We start from the raw sequence: 17,969 nt of genomic DNA on the forward strand, positions 1-17,969 counted from the left end.
CTTAAGTTTCTCTGTGTTTGCATAATAGCCGTGCATGCAAACCTCGCAATGCTCCAGGGCTCCAGAACAATAAATATACACATTTAAAACCTTTATTGTCTTACGGTTCATGCCCCCGGTTTTCAACAGCTTAATTTCTGGTTGTATTTAACTAGTTTGCAAATGGATTTTTTCAGTTTCAAACTATTATTGAGGAAGCTCCCCTCCCTTTTTTGGCGGGGGAGGGGATGGGGGTGGGGTAGGAGTCGGTATATTATTCCTGTAGCGCTGGGTTATATAAACACATTATCATTTGAGAGCGCCCTTGGCGTCCATCAGCATTGTAAACACGTACTAGTGTATATACTTCAAAATTAAAGAATGCACACGCAGAACCGGGAGCCTGAATTCATATTCCGAGCAGACTCGCTGCTCGCATTTATTGATTTATCATGCATCGTTTATTGTTCCAGTCCCTAAATGCAGTCGCTGTCCGTTCAATATTGTTTGCAAAATCCTGAGATGTTTGTGCATTGCTCACTTGTCTTTCTGGGTTTTTTTTTTCCGCTGAGTATTTTTTTTTTTTTTTGCGAAGCGAACAAATGCATTAATATTTATATGTTTATATAATCGATAACCCACTTTTCCCTTCCATGTAAATAGGCATCAAAAGATAATTTAACAGATTAGTTCTCGAAAACATGGCAGTGAGGAAGCGTAATTTAACTATCAAACAAATCTACATGTCTAATAACAGCAAATCTGCTAAGGAGCATTAGAAAGAGGAGCAGCGCCCCGGAATCTCTGCAGGAAATGTTCTTTATATTAGACATATACAAGCAGGTCCTGTCAGATGCAAAGCGGAGCTCGCGAGCTCTCGTCTCCTCCAAAAATCTCACTAGACGACACCCCTAGACAAGGGAGATTGGGAAGAGGGAGATCTCATCTTCACACAGTTTTAGGGTGGATTTTATTTTTACAAACCTTCCTATATGTTTTTTGCCTTGATCCATCCGCTTCCCGCCGAGATCGGACAGAACCTTACTTCCGATTATGAATTTGATCATCCCACATTTGGAAGGAAACCTACACAGTTTTGACAGGAGCTGAAAATTGAGTCGTCAGAGAAATATTAGGACATATTTTCAATCATTTTGGTGCCGAAGGGGAGGCAAGAGCTCAGTTTTATATTGAGACATTACGCCAGCTTAAGGCAGAGAATGTTTTTCCCTGCCAGGACCTGATGCAATCCATTCAAGCCAACAAGTTTGGAGAGAATGTTGAGTTCAATCAATTCAGAACGTCGAGATGGAGCCCAACTCACTCCAGGTATTTCGCTCTCCTCCGCTCCTCCGATCCCGGCACCCCCCGGCACCCCCCAGCCCCCCAACTCACCCACACCTCTGCACCCACCCACACCCCCCACAAACTTTTCACCAAACTTTTACCCTCTGCATCCCCCCAAATCATTTTTATTGTTTAAAAAAATCCCTGCACTGATCATACATACATAATGTAATTTTACCGCCTCAGATGGAGAAGTAGGGAGAGGTGGCGGTGGGGGTGCCCGGAGTTTTTTATTTTTATTTATTTTTATTTTTTTTTTATTTTTAAGGGAGGCAGAAAATTTGTGGGCTCTATTATTTTTCCACCCAGCTTTATATCTGTTGGCTCTTCTGTATTAAGAGTGTGGATGTCTGTGTGTAAATGTGTCTGGGAATAGATGTTTGTGCTCTGATGGCTACGTTATTTATTTGGTGCTTTTTTTCCCCTGCAGTGGGTCGGCTCACCGTGTGGCTTGCACGGACCTTACATTTTCTACAAGGCTTTTCAATTCCACCTTGAAGGCAAACCAAGAATTTTGTCCCTTGGCGACTTTTTCTTTGTAAGATGTACGCCAAAGGATCCGATTTGCATAGCGGAGCTCCAGCTGTTGTGGGAAGAGAGGACCAGCCGGCAACTTTTATCCAGCTCTAAACTTTATTTCCTCCCAGAAGACACTCCCCAGGGCAGAAATAGCGACCATGGCGAGGTGGTAAACTTATATCTCCCTCTCTTCTTTCTTTATTATCCCCCCCCCTCCCCTAGTAATGCTTATTACAGGGCAAGCTTGAAAATACTGTATTCACTTCTGCAGGCGAGCAGGATCGACTCCTTTTTTAAAGGGGTAGCGCCACTAGCTGGGGCTCGAGTATTTTGCCATTGTCAGAGTTTGGCTGTCAGCTTTACAAAGAGGATCCAACTGCTGATTTTAGTCAAGATCAAATAACTTGTTCGAGAAGGGTTTTGTTCAAGGATGTGTGTGTGTGTGTGTGTGTGTGTGTGTGTGTGTGTGTGTGATCGTTCTCTCTCTTGCTACTGCCGCTTGAACATCACATGCTTTTTTATATTTTTTGCCTTTTGAAAATTTTACCTTCGCGTCTGGCTCGGTCTGGGCTGGGTGGATTTCTTTCGGTGGGTTTCGATATTGTTCACTTTTTTTTTTTTTAAAGTAAGTATTTGATATGTTTAAGAGGGCGGAAATTACGAAATGGAGGCAGAGTGAGATCAAAAGCTATTGAGTTGGCAAAGACGTGTTGAATAAAGTGATAAATGACAGGTACTGGAATAATACATTCAAATAACTTGCAGATCTGCCCGGGCGGATTTCAAAGCGGTCGTGTAACCGGCACAAACACGTTAAGCATTAACAACTATCTCTCGCCCCCACCCCCCTCCCCCTCGGACAAGCCATTTGATGTTCTAGTTCTCAATTACTCCACGCAAAGTGGACGTCTTCCAGCGCGATCTTCTGGGATGTGTGGGACCGGGACGGGGGAGGGAAGGGCAGAGGGGTGTGTGCTCGCCCACTGGCCCCGCGGGTCCCGCGGCCTCCGTGCCCAGACGGCGCTCCCGGGAAGGGTGGGGAGGGACCGAGCTTCGCCGGCACGTTTCTGGGCGGCCGCGGGGGCGCTAGCCGCGCTCCCGGGAGGACGCCCGAGGTGAGCTGCTGTCACCGGGCGCCGGGGCGGCCGCCTCCCTTCGGCTCTGTCATTTCATGTGTGACCGCAGTTCTGCGGGCTCCCCTCGTCAGCTGACCGACCTCAGCGCCGCGATACCCACCGGGGGAACTATTTTGGGGAGGCAGTGCCCTCGGTGCGGTGGGGAGGGAGGGCGCGCGGCCGCCTGGCAAGGCTTTGTGTTTCCCAAGCGAGAGCAGGGTGATCAAACTGAGACTTTTGAGGGCAGCTAGCTCTGTGCCAGGCCCTCGAGCTTTCGAGGGAGGTGTAGGATCTTTTTGTTAAATGAATGGTTCCGCGTTTAACTCATCCCGGAGCGTAGAGCTGCCTGCCAGTCCTTCCAGAATCCCTTGGTCTGATGGAGTTGATTTTACTTTTGGCATCGCCAGTTCACTCCCTCTCCCAGGCTCGAATTACCCATCAGTGGTCTATGCCGGTTAATTACTGGAGTTCGTCAAAACCTTCGCCCTCGGATCTGCCTCTTCGGAAATAAGCCCCGCCCCCCTCCCGAATGCCGCCTCCCGCCCCCCCCCCCCCCCCCCCCGCCCGCCCGCCTTCCACCGCCAGCTTTGGGTTTTAAACGTTCTTACTTCCCGACGTCTGCCTGCAATTTTACAAAGGTGTTGTTTGGAAATACTGTGAAAAATCCTGCAACCTACCAACAGGTTGAGCTCTTCCCCCTCCCGAGGTCTAGCTCGGCCCCCTCCCCCGACCCAACTTTCCTGCGCAGCTGTCTTCCTCCCCTCCCCCTCCTGATTTCTTATTATTTGCTTTTCAAATTTATTACTTCAACATGGCCTGTGATCTGGAAAAGGGAAGGATTAAATATCCAGAAAAGAGCTGGTGCCTAATAGACTTCTGACTAAACCCAGAAGGAAATTATTCAGTGTTTTATGAGATATTTTGTGGTCACACACACTCTCTCTCTTTTTTTAATTGAAATTGAAATACTTTTAAAGACCCCAAGTTGACCCCACTTGGTCCAGTTTTAATTTCTGTTGGTGTAATTAAATGGTGAATTCTGATTTAAGAATAAAAACAATAATAGCCCAAGGTTGCATCTGTTAGAACTGCTGGTAATGGATAGATATACAGTACTTTTAAACACACGATTTTTAAAAAATTGTTCATTAAGGGGAAATGAAAGTGAGCCGTTGTAATGATCTGTACATTTCGTCACTGCTATATGAGCCATACCTAAGAAAATTAATCTTGCCATTTAAAAGTAAACTCTAGGGGGTTTGGGGAGGGAGATGACTCTATTTATAATCCTCAGCTGCGTATACATCGTCTAATATTATGCATGATTTGTTTTTTAATGCTAACACGGCTGGTAATTAGCTGTATGATTATACTTGTATATTTCATTAGGACTTTGGCTGATGTCATTGTGAATTATTCAGCCATATTAAAACAATTTTCAATTGAGATAATGACACGCCTCAAAATTATGCAAATGCAGGCTGCATTGTGCAAAATAATTATGACAAATGTAAAGCAGGTAGAAAGTTTCCCAGTGCAGATCGGTTTTCCACCCTGGTGATGTCATTTCCCCCCTGGCCTAAGTTAGTCATTCATTAGCTGAATAGCAGCAGCCGTCTCCTCTGGAGGAGAGCCTACAGAAACCAGCATTTACTGCAGGCACCTAGAGGGGGCAACAGGGTCCTCTCATTAAGAAATTTGCTTTGTTTTCACTTACTCCATTAACTTGTTTATATACAGTGAGATGATTTTTGTTATTGATTTTAAATAGTTTTGAATGATGCATTTGCCATTTGCAAAGTGTGACCGAACGAGAAAGGTTTCTTGGTGATGTGCACAGTTACTTGGAGAAAATGTTCAGCACATTTAATCAGCCAGTACAGTTTATTTTAAGTAACCAAATGGAGGTTAATAATTTCTTGATTGCGCTGACATCAGCATCCATTTCAAAAGGACAGCCAGGACTCAGTATGCTTTTTTGGTTTAAGAGAACCATTCTGTCTATTTATGATTTCTTGAAATGTAAAGACGTCAGTTCTAAAAGCAGGAAAATTATCATTGTGCGAGATTAGAAATAGCGTCCCTGTGTGGTTTGCTGTGATCTGCAGAGGGCCTTTTTGGGGAATATTTTATTGATCCTTGCAATAACTGGAAGAGGCTGGATAAGGCAGGACTTTGTATGCCATTTTACAGATGGAGACAGAGGCTTAGGGAGATTATGTGGTTTGTCAAAGGTCACCAGAGTAGGACCTAGGTCTTCCTAAATTTTAGGGTTGGTTTATCTTCCCACTGAATCCCACCCTGCTTAATGCATCATATTATATTCTAGAAGTATGTACTAATGTGGGCAGGTGCTTGTTCATTTTAGAATCATGACTAGTCAATCAGTTTTGCCAAAGGTCACTAGATTTTAGGTAGAAGAACCATTCTTATTTTATAAAGTTCAGCTAATTCTAGCTAGTGGTAGCTAACAAGAATAGTTGTATTTTAGTACCATGATTCATCACCATTGACAATTTATTGTTAGTTGTACTGATTATGATAATGACTTGCATACTTACATGCACTGCTGCCTTCCCATACTTCCAGAGCTGGCCTCTGGTGTTGAGGAAGAGCAGTCCAGAGTCATGTCTTTTTTTTTTTTTAATGTTTATTTATTTTTGAGAGAGACAGAGCATGAGTAGGGGAGGAGCAGAGAGAGAGGGAGACAAAGAATCCGAAGCAGGCTCCAGGCTCTCAGCCGCCAGCACAGAGCCCAACAAGGGGCTCAAACCCATAAACTGTGAGATCGTGACCTGAGCCGAAGTCGGATGCTTAACCGACTGAGCCACCCAGGCACCCCCAGAGTCGTGTCTTGATTCTGTAGCTTATTATTTGTTTGACCTTGAACCGTCATAAACACTCTGAGCCTTAGTTTCTTTAGCAGTGAAATGGGAACGATAATAAGGCGGACTGTCTATGGCTTGTTGTGAATATGTATGGACAAAAGTACTTCATTAACTGTGTAGTCCTTACATAAATAGAAAAGAGTAATGATTATGGTGGACTTTATGCTAGATATTCTTAATTTATAAACGATAAGCAGAATAACTTTTATGTCTGTGTGGAGGTTCCCAGGCCTAATCATGATACTGTCTTAAATTACCATGAAAGTGAATAGCAGGGCCATATACAAGGAGTTAAGTGTCTTTAGTAATTACCCACAATTGCCATTCAGCCAGTATCTCTTCAGAGGAGGAAAATGGCAAAGTAGGCGGGTAATTGGTTCTGTTACTGGGTAACTTCTGATTACATTCATTTTCAAAGTGCCAAGCGCTTAATCTATTGGCAATATACCCCCTTAAAATAGGTGGATGTGCAAGCTTGGATTCCAGCCTGACCATGGGCTAGATTCTACAAGAAGCTTTACTGGTCACCTGCAACTGTGAGTGTGGATGAGTAAGCCAATTCTGTCAGGAAGTCAGGATCTAGCACATCTGGGCATTACAGAGGCTAGCATGTAGTCAGGATTTCTAAAAGTGCTTACCTCATTAAAACTTGTCAAAATTTCATATTCCAAAGCGCCTGTTGAAATTAACTCAATTAGAATCTCTGGAATTGGGGTCAAGGATCCTGCGTTTTGAACAGTCTTGCTTTAGCTGTGTGATCTTGGGCAAGTTTTAAACTCTCTGTTCCTCAATTTTCTCATCTATAAAATGGACACATAGTGCCTACTTCTGAGGATTATTTTAGAGATTAAATGAGTTAATACATATAAAGTGTTTACAGTTGGCATATGGAAGAATCTTCAGTAATGGGTGACTCATTATTATTATCATTAACATTCGTATTACTGTTCTCCTTGAAGTTTGAGACGACTACCATAGACCTTCCTAAAGAAAGGTTTTCTCTATGAGAAGATGGCACGTAGGTTAGTTTACTAGTACAGATAGCCAATACAGGTCTCCCCAAATCAGGTTGGCTTTCATCCATGTGATGGGTTTAGCTATGTCACCAAGATAAAAAGCTCCTTGAAGATTTACATGTTTGTATTGAGGTATGCTGTCTGTCATCTGGATCAGCAGGATTTGTTTCAAAGATTGCCTGATTGTATCATATCTCAGGTTGGTCAGACACATTCTGAAATCCAGGAGGGGCTGGATGGCTACTCAGTCTCAGGTCTGTACCCATGAGCTGGCTTTTAAAAATTTCTGACACCTCTTCAGTGACCTCACTGGCCTTGGACAATTTCTTTAACTTTTCCAAGTCTTAGTTTCTCCATCTGTAAAATTTGCCAAGAGAATTAGAAATAATAATAAGAAAGGCCTGCTAACTAACATAGTACTTAATACACAAGAGCTCAGCAAAAGATAGATGCAGTTATATTAGTTATTATTATTTTTAGAAATGATTGTAAACTATGAGAAGGAGTAACTTAACTGGCTGGCCCTTTAGAACTAGGGTGAGAACTAATGAATTGTATGGAGAGAATTTATTGGACTGTGACAAATATCAGCGAACTAAGGCTGGAGGGCCAAATCTGAACCACTGTCTGTTTTTGTAAATAAAGTTTTATTGGAACATAGACTCATTTGTTTACACATTGTTTATAGCTGCTCTCAGGTTCCAGTGGCAGAGTCGAGTAATTGTGACAGTGACCATATGGCTCGCACAGTGGAAATTATTTACTATTTGGCCCTTTACAAAAATGTCTGCTGACCCTTGGCCTGTGGAGTTGATCTGAAATAGGGAATGTGATTGTGTACTTTTTCTCCTTCTTACTTGGGTTGGAACAAGATACAGTAAATATTAAGAAATAATTTAACATTAATATGTCAAAAATATTTACATAAACAAATCTCTGTTTTAGCATTGAGTCTAATGACGTTAAAAGTTGAGAATCAGTAGACTGTGTACTGAGTTATATTTTGTATGGTTAAGATCCTAACTCCAGCAAATGTTGGTATCATCGGTCTTGAGTTAATCAAAAACTACTTATTGAATGCTGACCATGTACTTAGAGCTCTGCTAGGTGCAGAGATGGTTGCAAATAGTTCGTGGTGTGACCCTGTTTCTCAAGAAGCTTATCAATCTTGGTACAGAGATGAGATCAACACGTTTTTAAAAAGGTAAAAACAGCAAAAGACGTTCTATAACACGGAGAATTGTGTTGACAATAAATGCAACATGTGGTCAAGGGAAGGCTCACTATCTGCATGATTTTGGAACAAGAATTTATTCAGTTCCTCAGATGCTGATTGAAAGTTTACTATGTGCTGAACAACGGGATACAAAGATGAAGGAGAATGGCCTCAGCCCTGAAAGAGCTCATAGTTTACCCTCTTGGACAGACATGGGTCACAGAAAAGCTGTCAGACTCTCTCTGTGCTTCTTAGTTAAAGTGGAGATTAACTAAAGTCACTATTTATAGCCTTTCATGATCTTTCTGGAAACTAGAAAGTATTGTCTTTATCTTCGAAGTCTCATTCACTCAGTGCTTATTTATAGAGCACCTACTTTGTGCCAGAGCCTGTTCTAGGCCCTGGGGATACAGCCATGAACAAGATAGGCGAGAATCCCTGCCCTCAGGGTTCTTACGGGGCCTTGGTAGGTTTGAGCCTCCCCTGTACTTTGCACGTGTACGTTCTGTGATGCTTATCTGTGTTCTTTCCCTTTGCCTCTCACTCCCGCCCCCCTCCCCACCCCAGGGTGGTTCTCAGGAACTGAGGGTTGGGCCTTACTCACCTCTGGGTCCCCATACCTTATTCAGCGCTATTCACTAAGTATTTATTGAATAACTGAATGACATAAGTCATTTAAAATGTCCTTTCCCACCACCTGCTTTCTTTAAGCTTGGCCCAGCGTCTTCTGCAGAGGACCCACTGTCAGCCATTCACACGTAGGCCAGCTGCAGCACCCCATCTCACACTTTTTATTTCTCTTCTAAAATCCACGGTTGTCTTGCACCGAGGATGTGAAACAGCGTACAGGATTTTCTTGAGGTGTACTCACCAAAGAAATCGGTGCCTATTTGGGACTGGATGATGAGGCTAAGAGCCAGCATCTCTATCCATTTGAATACTTTTCCAACCTTCGGCCCTCAGCCCATAAAAAGTCAGGGCTGTAGGGTGGCACTCTGAGCAAAGACTGGACTTGAGGGGAACAGTCCCTCCTCACCTGAGTGTGGTTGCAGCTACTTCCAGCCAGCATGTTTTTCAGACTGATGGTCTTAACTAGGCCAGTGTTTGATGGTGAGTCAAAATTGTAAGCAATTAAAACCTCCCTTGACATTTAGAGTGTCAGGCACATACTAAGGAAATGTTATTTTTATGAAGTACATGAGTCCATACATGTAAATACTTGGTTATTAATTATGAATCAAGCATACCATTGTTCGTAGCGGCATCTAGTGATACATGATGCAAGCCCATTTATCAAAGTCTGGTTTTAACCGATATCCAGAATATAATTGCTCAAATCAAATGTATTTGCGTGTCATTTATTATAGCCAGGGTAGTTGGATGTTTGCCATCTTCCACTCAGAATAATATTGTAGCCTGTGATTACCCTTTGGTTTGGCTTTTAAAGAAATTTCAAACAAATTTATCGGTTGTTGGATGAAGGATTCATTGGCTTCTCAGAGAGGTGGTCGTGGGTTTCTTGCATTTCTCGAAAAATTTGCTCCCATGCCCTTGCACAGGCATGGATGGCTTTTTCCAGCCACACCGTGATCTTTGCCGGCCCACTGGAGATTAGAACCCGGACCTTGGCCTTCAGAAGCACGGATCACATCCTGGCCTGTGAGCATCCGTATCCACAACACATTTCAAGCATGCAGATGATGATTATTACTGAAAGGGTGCTTTAGAATCATGCTAATGGCATCAATCTGTAGCACACACGCGTAAATTAATTCTGCTTTTAAAATCAGATGCACTGTTAGCAGCGTCAAAGATGGATATTTGACATTTATCACACAGACGAGGACGTGTGGTTTAATTACATGAATTTTCTATAGAATCTCTGTGGCTGTATAAATAGACGCACGGTAGTGTATGTCCTTACCCACGTGACCATCAAGTTCACAGCCCTGTCTCCATTCTTGGCCCACGGTGAGGAAAATGGAGGAGAGGCCATGTGTTACTAGTCAAGCTAGTGGCCCCACGGACATCTTTGCCCCCACCTTACCTTTCCTTTTTCGTGACTCGGAGCACACCCAGGCTGCGGAACACCCCCCCCCCTCCTCCCCAGCATTGAGTTCCAAGCCTGATCAGTGGCACTAAACATTAAACTCTTGTCTTTGAGAATAATAGGCTTTGCTTTCTACACCCTCAAGCATGTTGAGCTACTGTGCAGGCTGGAAAATAAAAATGTTCTAATTGTGTCTTTTAAATAAGCATAGGAGTGAATTAATTAGACCATATTTTGTCTTTAGTTGCTTAGTTACACAATAGTATTCCTGAGCACGAGAAGATAAATTGGTTCTTTTTGTGCTGCCTGTCCCTTAATCATAATTACTGTATTGCTTAGGAGAGTAAAGCATACATAGATTTTGAATTTTTTATTAATAGTCAAAAATATGCATATGATATATAAAGTATATGCTGTTCAACCTGTTTTATATGCTTTTATGTGGGAAGAAGTTTTATTGTGGTGGTAACATTTGCATTAGTTGCTCAAAGATGTAGTTCTGGGAAATACATAATTGAAATGTTTTTGAATTGCTTTTTCTGGCCTTTTCAATCTTATTCAAAATAATAGTGCCTCCAGTCTTGGAGCAGTCATTCTCATTTGATTTAACATCTTTCTTTGCACTGCATGTGTGGTGCCCAGCTTTAACCCTGCAGAGCCTACACGAGGCTGTGATTCATAGGCCTCAGATGTCGCGCCTTACGTTTTGGGGCTCACGCTGTCAGGGGTCGGAGGCAGCAGGGCTGTGGAGCACCTGCATCCTGCTGCCATGAAATGCCCCTTGCTCTTGGCACACCTCCACGTTCCTTGCAGCAGGCCCCAGGGTTAGAGATTGTAAGTGTGTGTTGTAGCTTGGGCTGGACAACGCTCTGTGCTTGCCTTCTGGGGTCTTGGAAAATGGGATGTTGCTACTGGAACTTGGGTGTCTGGCCCCCTACCCCCACCCGCCACCAGGGAGGCAGCAGGAGTTGGACAGCTTGATATAGTTATTGAACAATGGGAGAGTCTGGCTTAAGACCCAAGATGCATGCTGGGTAAATGTATGTGAAAATTGACCCCATTGTTCTGCTGTATTTGAAAAGCAAGTAAATTATTTACAGATATTTGCTAATTAAAGCCCATGTTGTTTTACCAGCACAAAAGAACACAGTATAACTGGAGACAAAGAACTAAGTGCAAATAATTTAAATTTGCTAATTCTGTGTATTCTTCTTAAGGGAGGAATATGTTTTAAAAATATGTACATGTACATATACATATTCATTGAAGTGTGTATGTACATACGGATATGGACGTGTGGTTTTTGTTTTGTTTTTACCCCCACATGGGAAGTCTTCCATGCTACAGAGATAACAGGCCAAGTTATCACCAGTTCCTTGTCCCTGGGCCTGCCCCAAGCCCCCTGTGGAACATGGAGTTGGAAATCATTTTGACAGAATGCTGTTTTCCCTTTAGTCCAAGCTTTGCTCACCATCATCTGGTTCGAGCTCAGCTTAGGGTACCACTGGACAAAAACAAACTATCCAGATAGTATGCCAGCGAATAAAAATGTTCTTCCTCATTGCCTTCTTCTCTGACTTTCCCCAACAACAGACTCAGGTGACTTTCCCCAACAACAGACTCAGGTTTAGATGTTTTTCCTCCATGACCACCCAGCTTTGGGGACATTCTGGTTGGAAATTTGCATTGTAGAATGAAGATCTCTGACATGGGGTAAAGGGTTCAGAGGTGGAGAAGGTTGCTAAGAACATTCTCAGATTCTCAAGAATCCTTCTGGCTGGAACGTTGGCAGATCCGTAGGTGCGGCTGGTCTCTCTGGATCTGCCATCTTCACAGACATGTTTGGTTTTAGGCGTGACTGGCTGGACGTCCCTTGTCTTTGTTGATAAAGAGGATCAGGAAGACTTTCCATGGTCATCTAAGAAAAAGGCTCATGTCTGATTTGTCATGGACATCTTATCGACTTGCAGAACGTTCAAGAGAGCGAGTCTAGCCCCCTTTATTCAATGGACACAGAAAGGCCCAGGAAAATCTTGGCCACATGCTCAGAGTTTGTGAGTGACAAGTAGAACTAGAAGCCTGCGCCCTCAGGCACAGCAGGTCTCCTGCTTTGAGGAAGGACTGCTCTCTTAAGGTTGTACTCTGAGGAAAGTAGGCAAGAGTTTCCCATGGGTGTATTCAGGGCGGGTCATTCGAGCGGCCTGTCTTATACCAGGAGATGATGGCTCTGTGGTATATCACTCATAAAATCACTAATGACAGTATGGACTTTAATGCCAAGATACTTACCCAAGGGTCAGTGATGACACAGAAACTAGGCTGGATATTCACACTCCCCTCTAGACCTTACCTTCATTTCCTCATTCTTTCCTGAATTTAGGAGGGCCCTCTGATGGTAACATTTATACTGGCTTAAGAAAAGCTTTGCCAAGATGGCACTCTTGGTGATAAATGGAATTGGCATTCCTGCTACATCTGATATTCATGGATGGTTTCTTTCATTCAGAAATGTTTATTGCATCCCTACTATGTGTCATGTCTCTACAATGGGGATATGAGAGTTGACTAATACACAGATACAGATTTCTGTTCTCATAGAGCTTACTCATTCTCTCATAGTAAGGAGGGGAAAGCAACTTGATTGAGGTTTCCAAAATGGAGGAAACCCATCTCCATCATCTTAGAACCCTATTCATACATTTTCTCCTAAAGGTTTCTCTTCTGCACATTCCAGAGAAATAGATTTCTGTTCTCATAGAGCTTACTCATTCTTTCATAGTAAGGAGGGAAAAGCAACTTGATTGAGGTTTCCAAAATGGAGGAAACCCATCTCCATCATCTTAAAACCCTATTCATACATTTTCTCCTAAAGGTTTCTCTTCTGCACATTCCAGAGAAAATGCCCCAACTTACTGTTTTTCAAAACCATCTGCAAAAATTTTACCCATGGTGTTTTCAATGAAGTTACATTTTTTGTTTATCGACTAGCTATTAGTGTCAGGCATTGCATATATCTTGGTATGTAAATTAAATGCTCATTTAATTCTCAAAGAAATTCTCTAAGGTTGGTTGTATTGTAGCATTTCATACTTTATAGATGAGGCAACTGAGGCCAGGGAGGTTAAGTGACTTGCCTAGGGTCGCATACAGTTAAGACTCAGAGCCAGGATTGAAACCTGGATGTCCTCGATTCTACCAGGACTCTGACCTTCGTGTCCCCTATCACTTTAGAATATATTGAGGGACTAATGTTGGGACTTTCATCATTTACTGACCTATTCTCCAATTAGGCCTTCATGAACATTGTTTATTTTAGTCCTTCATTTATTTGTTCAGTATAAAACTCTTGAAAGCTTCTATCCTGCTCTCTAGGAACGTGCAAATTGGCAGTTGACTGATACACAGATGACTCATAATAATACTGTGCACTTGAGGAATAAAACGTTTAAAAGGGCTCCTTAAATCCCATGCCCCCCAAGGCAGGCATGTGGTGCCTCTTGCACATTTCACAGGAGAGGAGACTCAGGCTCCGTCCCTCCAGAGTGCCTTCTGTGTGCAGGCCAGCACAGGCCCTGGCGGGACAGAGGTGGGAAAGAAACCAGGCAGATCCTGCCTTCACGGAGCTTCCTGTCAGGTGGGGAGTACGTAATCAATCAAATAATCACAAGTCATGGGTGATTGTGTGGCAAGGTGAGTGTGATGAAGTGAAAATATATGGACATGTGACAGGGGTGCCGATCTCATTGGGAAGCTTTATGAAGGCATTTTGGAAAAAATAACATTTGAACTCAGGTCTAGAGAGATTCTAATGAAGATTGGGAAGAGGTTTCTTGCCACGATGTGCAGAGTCCCTGCAGGATGATTTCTGGGCTGAGCCTAATCTTGGTGAATCCAGTAAACAGATTAGAGATGGTCACTGATGCCCACTGGAGGCACCTATTTTTCTATTCTAGATATCAGTGAGACACCTACCTAGCATCTTCAGAGCTGATTTACACTGGCTGGCTGTGGGGGTATCGAAAACAGGGGTCAGCAAACTAAGGTCAATCTGGTCAGCTGCCTGTTTTGTGAATAAAGTTTTATTGGCACACAGCCACACCCAGTTGTTTGCAAATCGTCTCTGGCAGCTTTCATATTGTAGTGACAGAATTCAGCAGTTGTGATAAAGACCATGTGATGTACAGAGCCGAACATACTTACTATCTGGCCCTTTTGCAGAAAATGTTTGCCTGACCCCTGGTCTAAATATATATATATATATATATATATATATATATATATATATATATATATTTAATGTTTTTATTTATTTTTGAGAGTGAGTGCAAGCAGGGGAGGGAGGGAGAGAGGGAGACAGAGGATCTGAAACAGGTTCTGTGCTGACAGCAGCGAACCCAATATAGGGCTCGAACTCACGACCGCGAGATGACGACCTGAGCCTAAGTCAGACACTCAACTGACAGGGCCACTCAAGTGCCCCTAAAATGATATTAGTAAAGGTAATAGTAAACTGTATGGTTATGGTTTTCATATGTGACCTTTTATTTACTTCTTACGATGATAATGCTATGAGGTAGAATGTAATGTCATCTCCATTTTCCAGAAGAGCAAACTGAGAGGTTAGGTGACTTGTGGAGGTTTCTAAACTCCTTCATCAGGTAAGTTCCCAGAATGGGAACTTGAGGTGTCTTGATTCCAAAACACAGATGGCAAAAACGGCATGGCATCCTGCTGACAATTGGAGGAACTGTATTAGAAACGAACTACTAACACAGGCAGTCTTAGAAAAAGGGTGTAGAACTCACTGAGGCATCCCCCAGTGAAGTAAAAGGCCATCTTTCAAGGCCCTGTTCAAAAGCCACCTCCTCCATGATGTCTTCCACTGTGTAGAGAAGAAAGGGACCTAGAGCTCATGCACTTGTGTAAGTGCCCACCAGGCCAGGCAGGCAAGATGAGGTGGAATGAGCCAGGTCTGGGAGAAAATATTGTGCTTGAGGGAAGCAGGGAGCACGTGGCTCCTTTGAATCGTGCCTCTCTCATCCTGCCGATCACTGCTGGGCAGGAATGTCATTTCATATTGCCAGATCTCTCCATTTTTCAAGAGAAGTGTCAGAAATCCAGATTTTCATGTAAGTTTAGTTGGCGGTTTGGTCCAACTTTCAAAAACACTGTGGGCCAAACAAAACATGTCTTCAGTCTAGACGTGTCCCCCGTTTCCCAGACTGCCACCTTGCACTCTCTAGAGCAAAGCTTTGGATTGTTACAGTTTTTAAACTTTTCTTGTATTTGGTCCATTTTCTGTAAATAAAGCAAAAGGAACCTACTGGTCCTAAAGGGGCAGCAAAGGAAAGACGAGGGGAGAGCCAGTAGACCAAGTCCTCACCATTCTCTCTAGCCAGAGTTCCAGGGTCTGGAGGGATGGAAGGACTGGTTGTGCCAAGACACCAGGGCTCTGTGTTGGTGCCCATAGTAAGTCCTAAGGGTGCAGGCACTGGCTGTGAAAAGTGTGTGTGACAGGGAGCATGGCCACCAGTAGCCATGCTGAAAGTACCCCAGAGGAGGGAAGCTTGTGAGCAGGCCCTTGAAAATAACCAAGGCTTTCACAGAAAAAGATTTTTGAGGAGTGAGGGGGACAGAAGGGGACATCCTTGGCAGAAAAAGCTGTAGGCGGGTAGGGAGGACATAGCAATATCAGATATGGTCTGAGCTGGGCAAGAGGGCAAGGGTTTAGTGGAAAATAAGGTAGACTGAGGCCAGACTTCAGGGGGTCTAGCAGGTCAGACTTGACTGGAATCTGAAGGCAGTTCTGATTAATAATTTCACATGTGCATTTGATTTTTCTGGTTAGAATATAAACTCATAGTCTGGAAGCGTGAGAGAACCAAATATGAATACTTACTTTGCCAGTTAGGAGCTGGGTGTCATCCACTTAGTTAATCTCTCTGGGTCTCTGTTTCTTTATCTGTAAAATGGGTTCAGCTTGCTGGACTGTGAATCTCAAATGAAATTTATGTGGGCACAGAGCACCAAACCATGGCCTGGCTTCTCCTAGGCCTTTCGCAGATGCTAGCTATCGACCCCACCCTTGCTGGTCAAGGGCCAAATCCTAACATTATTGTCTCAGTGAAGACTGTCATGGTGCTAGATTGTTAATAGCTTATTAATAGGTAACTTATTGGTTGAGCCGTTGGACTACTATTGTATGAAAATGATAATTGAAAAAACTGTCAATTTGCATAGAGTTAAACTTCCTGGATTCCCATCTATCCTGAGACTTTTCTGTTTCGGTGCAGAGCTTTTGATCCATGTTTGAGGTTTCCAGTCAGATCTCCATTCTGTTCTGTACCATTTAGGTCTTAAAGGACCTTGAGGGAGCATCTATTCCATCAGCCACAACAAAATAGGATGAGGTGGGAGAGTGATGGTGTCAAGAGACAAAATCTGCATTCTAGATGTTCCATATTGGTACACCAACGGAAGTTCAAACCTGCTGCTTCTCAGGTTCCTCCCCCTCCACAATGCCACCTCCAGAAGACTAGTGTTGATCTACTGAATGTGCACAACTTTGAATTTATTTTAAGTACTCTCACTTTCCCTTCATTAAAAAAACAAAAAGCCTCTCCTATTTCCCATTCTTAACCACCTCCCTCCCAATTTAAAAATGTGTTTCACCTCCTAGATGCCTCCTCTCCCTCCTCCTCCTGTGGTGGTGGTGATAGCAAGTGTATTCTCACACACATCTTTAAAATGTGCAAGGCAAGGTTCTGTTAAAAAGCAAAAACACATCAGCAAAAGGATGCGAAGGGAAGGGAAAGGGGTCCCAGCCAAAATGGCTGGGGGATCTCAGACGAAGGATCTTCAAAATAGAGACTGCCTGCTGGGCCATTAAATCCTTTTGCTTTGGGTTAATCCCACAGTGTATATCAGATTACTAGAATTCAGATGGAAACCCTGATGTAGTACTCCGTCTCCTCACCAAATTATTCCAAAATCGAGTGTACATGGGTTATAAATACAGAAAATAATTGAATTCTGTGTGTCTTAAGTGAAATAATCTGTTCCATTCTGTTTCTTGTGAATATTCTCCATAATAGTCTAATTGTGTTTTGTGCTCCTGGGAGCTGAATGTGTGTTCAGCAACAATGCATTGGGTTGTAAAATACGCATCCCCAACTATCTGGGCAGGCAAAAAAGATTGAGTAAAAAGGCTGAAGATGTTTTTCCTAATGCAAATTGTATGAGTCACATAAATGGTAGTGTCTTTTAAAATTATCAACAGGCTCTGGGTTTTTGTCTTTACAGTTATAGGTCCTGTTTCTCACTCCACATTTTTGATGTTATAGATCAGTAATTCAATAGACAGCCAAGCAGGTGTTCAAATCATTCCTGACCCCCCGAATTCCTTAAATGACCCCTCTAAGCAGCAGAGCGAAAACATTCTCAGCATGTCAGAATATTGAGATTCTCAGTTGCCTTAATATTTTTTTGGCCTTAATTTTTTTCTGCCCTTTTTGTTTGTTTGTTTGTTTCTCTTTTTAAGCAAAGAGAAGCCACATCTTGGCCATGAGGATTGGAGGATTGTACGTCTACAGGACCTGCAGATTGTGCTTATAGGTGACAGAATTCTAACTGGTCAGCTGTGTCAAGGGCCTTTAAAAGATGAATCTAGAAAAGGTGGGAGAAGGAAAAGAGAGACAAGGCTTGGGCTTCTCTGGTAGCTAAGGATGTAATACAGTACTGCTCTTGAAAAACAGTTCTATTTTTAAACAGAGGCCTTTTGACTGCAAATTTTTATTCGATTCAATTCACCCAGTATTTATTATTATACCCACAGTTCTG

The 17,969-nt window shown here is 42.9% G+C and overlaps 1 protein-coding gene across 1 annotated transcript in view; it reads left to right on the plus strand.

The window, feature by feature from the left end:
- Positions 1–901: 901 nt before the first annotated feature.
- Positions 902–17,969, plus strand: part of ARID5B (AT-rich interaction domain 5B) — a 180,130-nt gene continuing 163,062 nt past the window's right edge. Inside the window, exons 1-2 of the mRNA XM_003993966.6 lie at positions 902–1,308; positions 1,757–2,011. Coding sequence (XP_003994015.2) covers positions 1,288–1,308; positions 1,757–2,011 — 276 coding nt within the window. The 5' untranslated portion in view covers positions 902–1,287. The remainder of the gene's footprint in view (positions 1,309–1,756; positions 2,012–17,969) is intronic.

The sequence above is a fragment of the Felis catus genome, chromosome D2, assembly GCF_018350175.1.
Source record: "Felis catus isolate Fca126 chromosome D2, F.catus_Fca126_mat1.0, whole genome shotgun sequence".
Classification (NCBI taxonomy): domain Eukaryota; kingdom Metazoa; phylum Chordata; class Mammalia; order Carnivora; family Felidae; genus Felis; species Felis catus.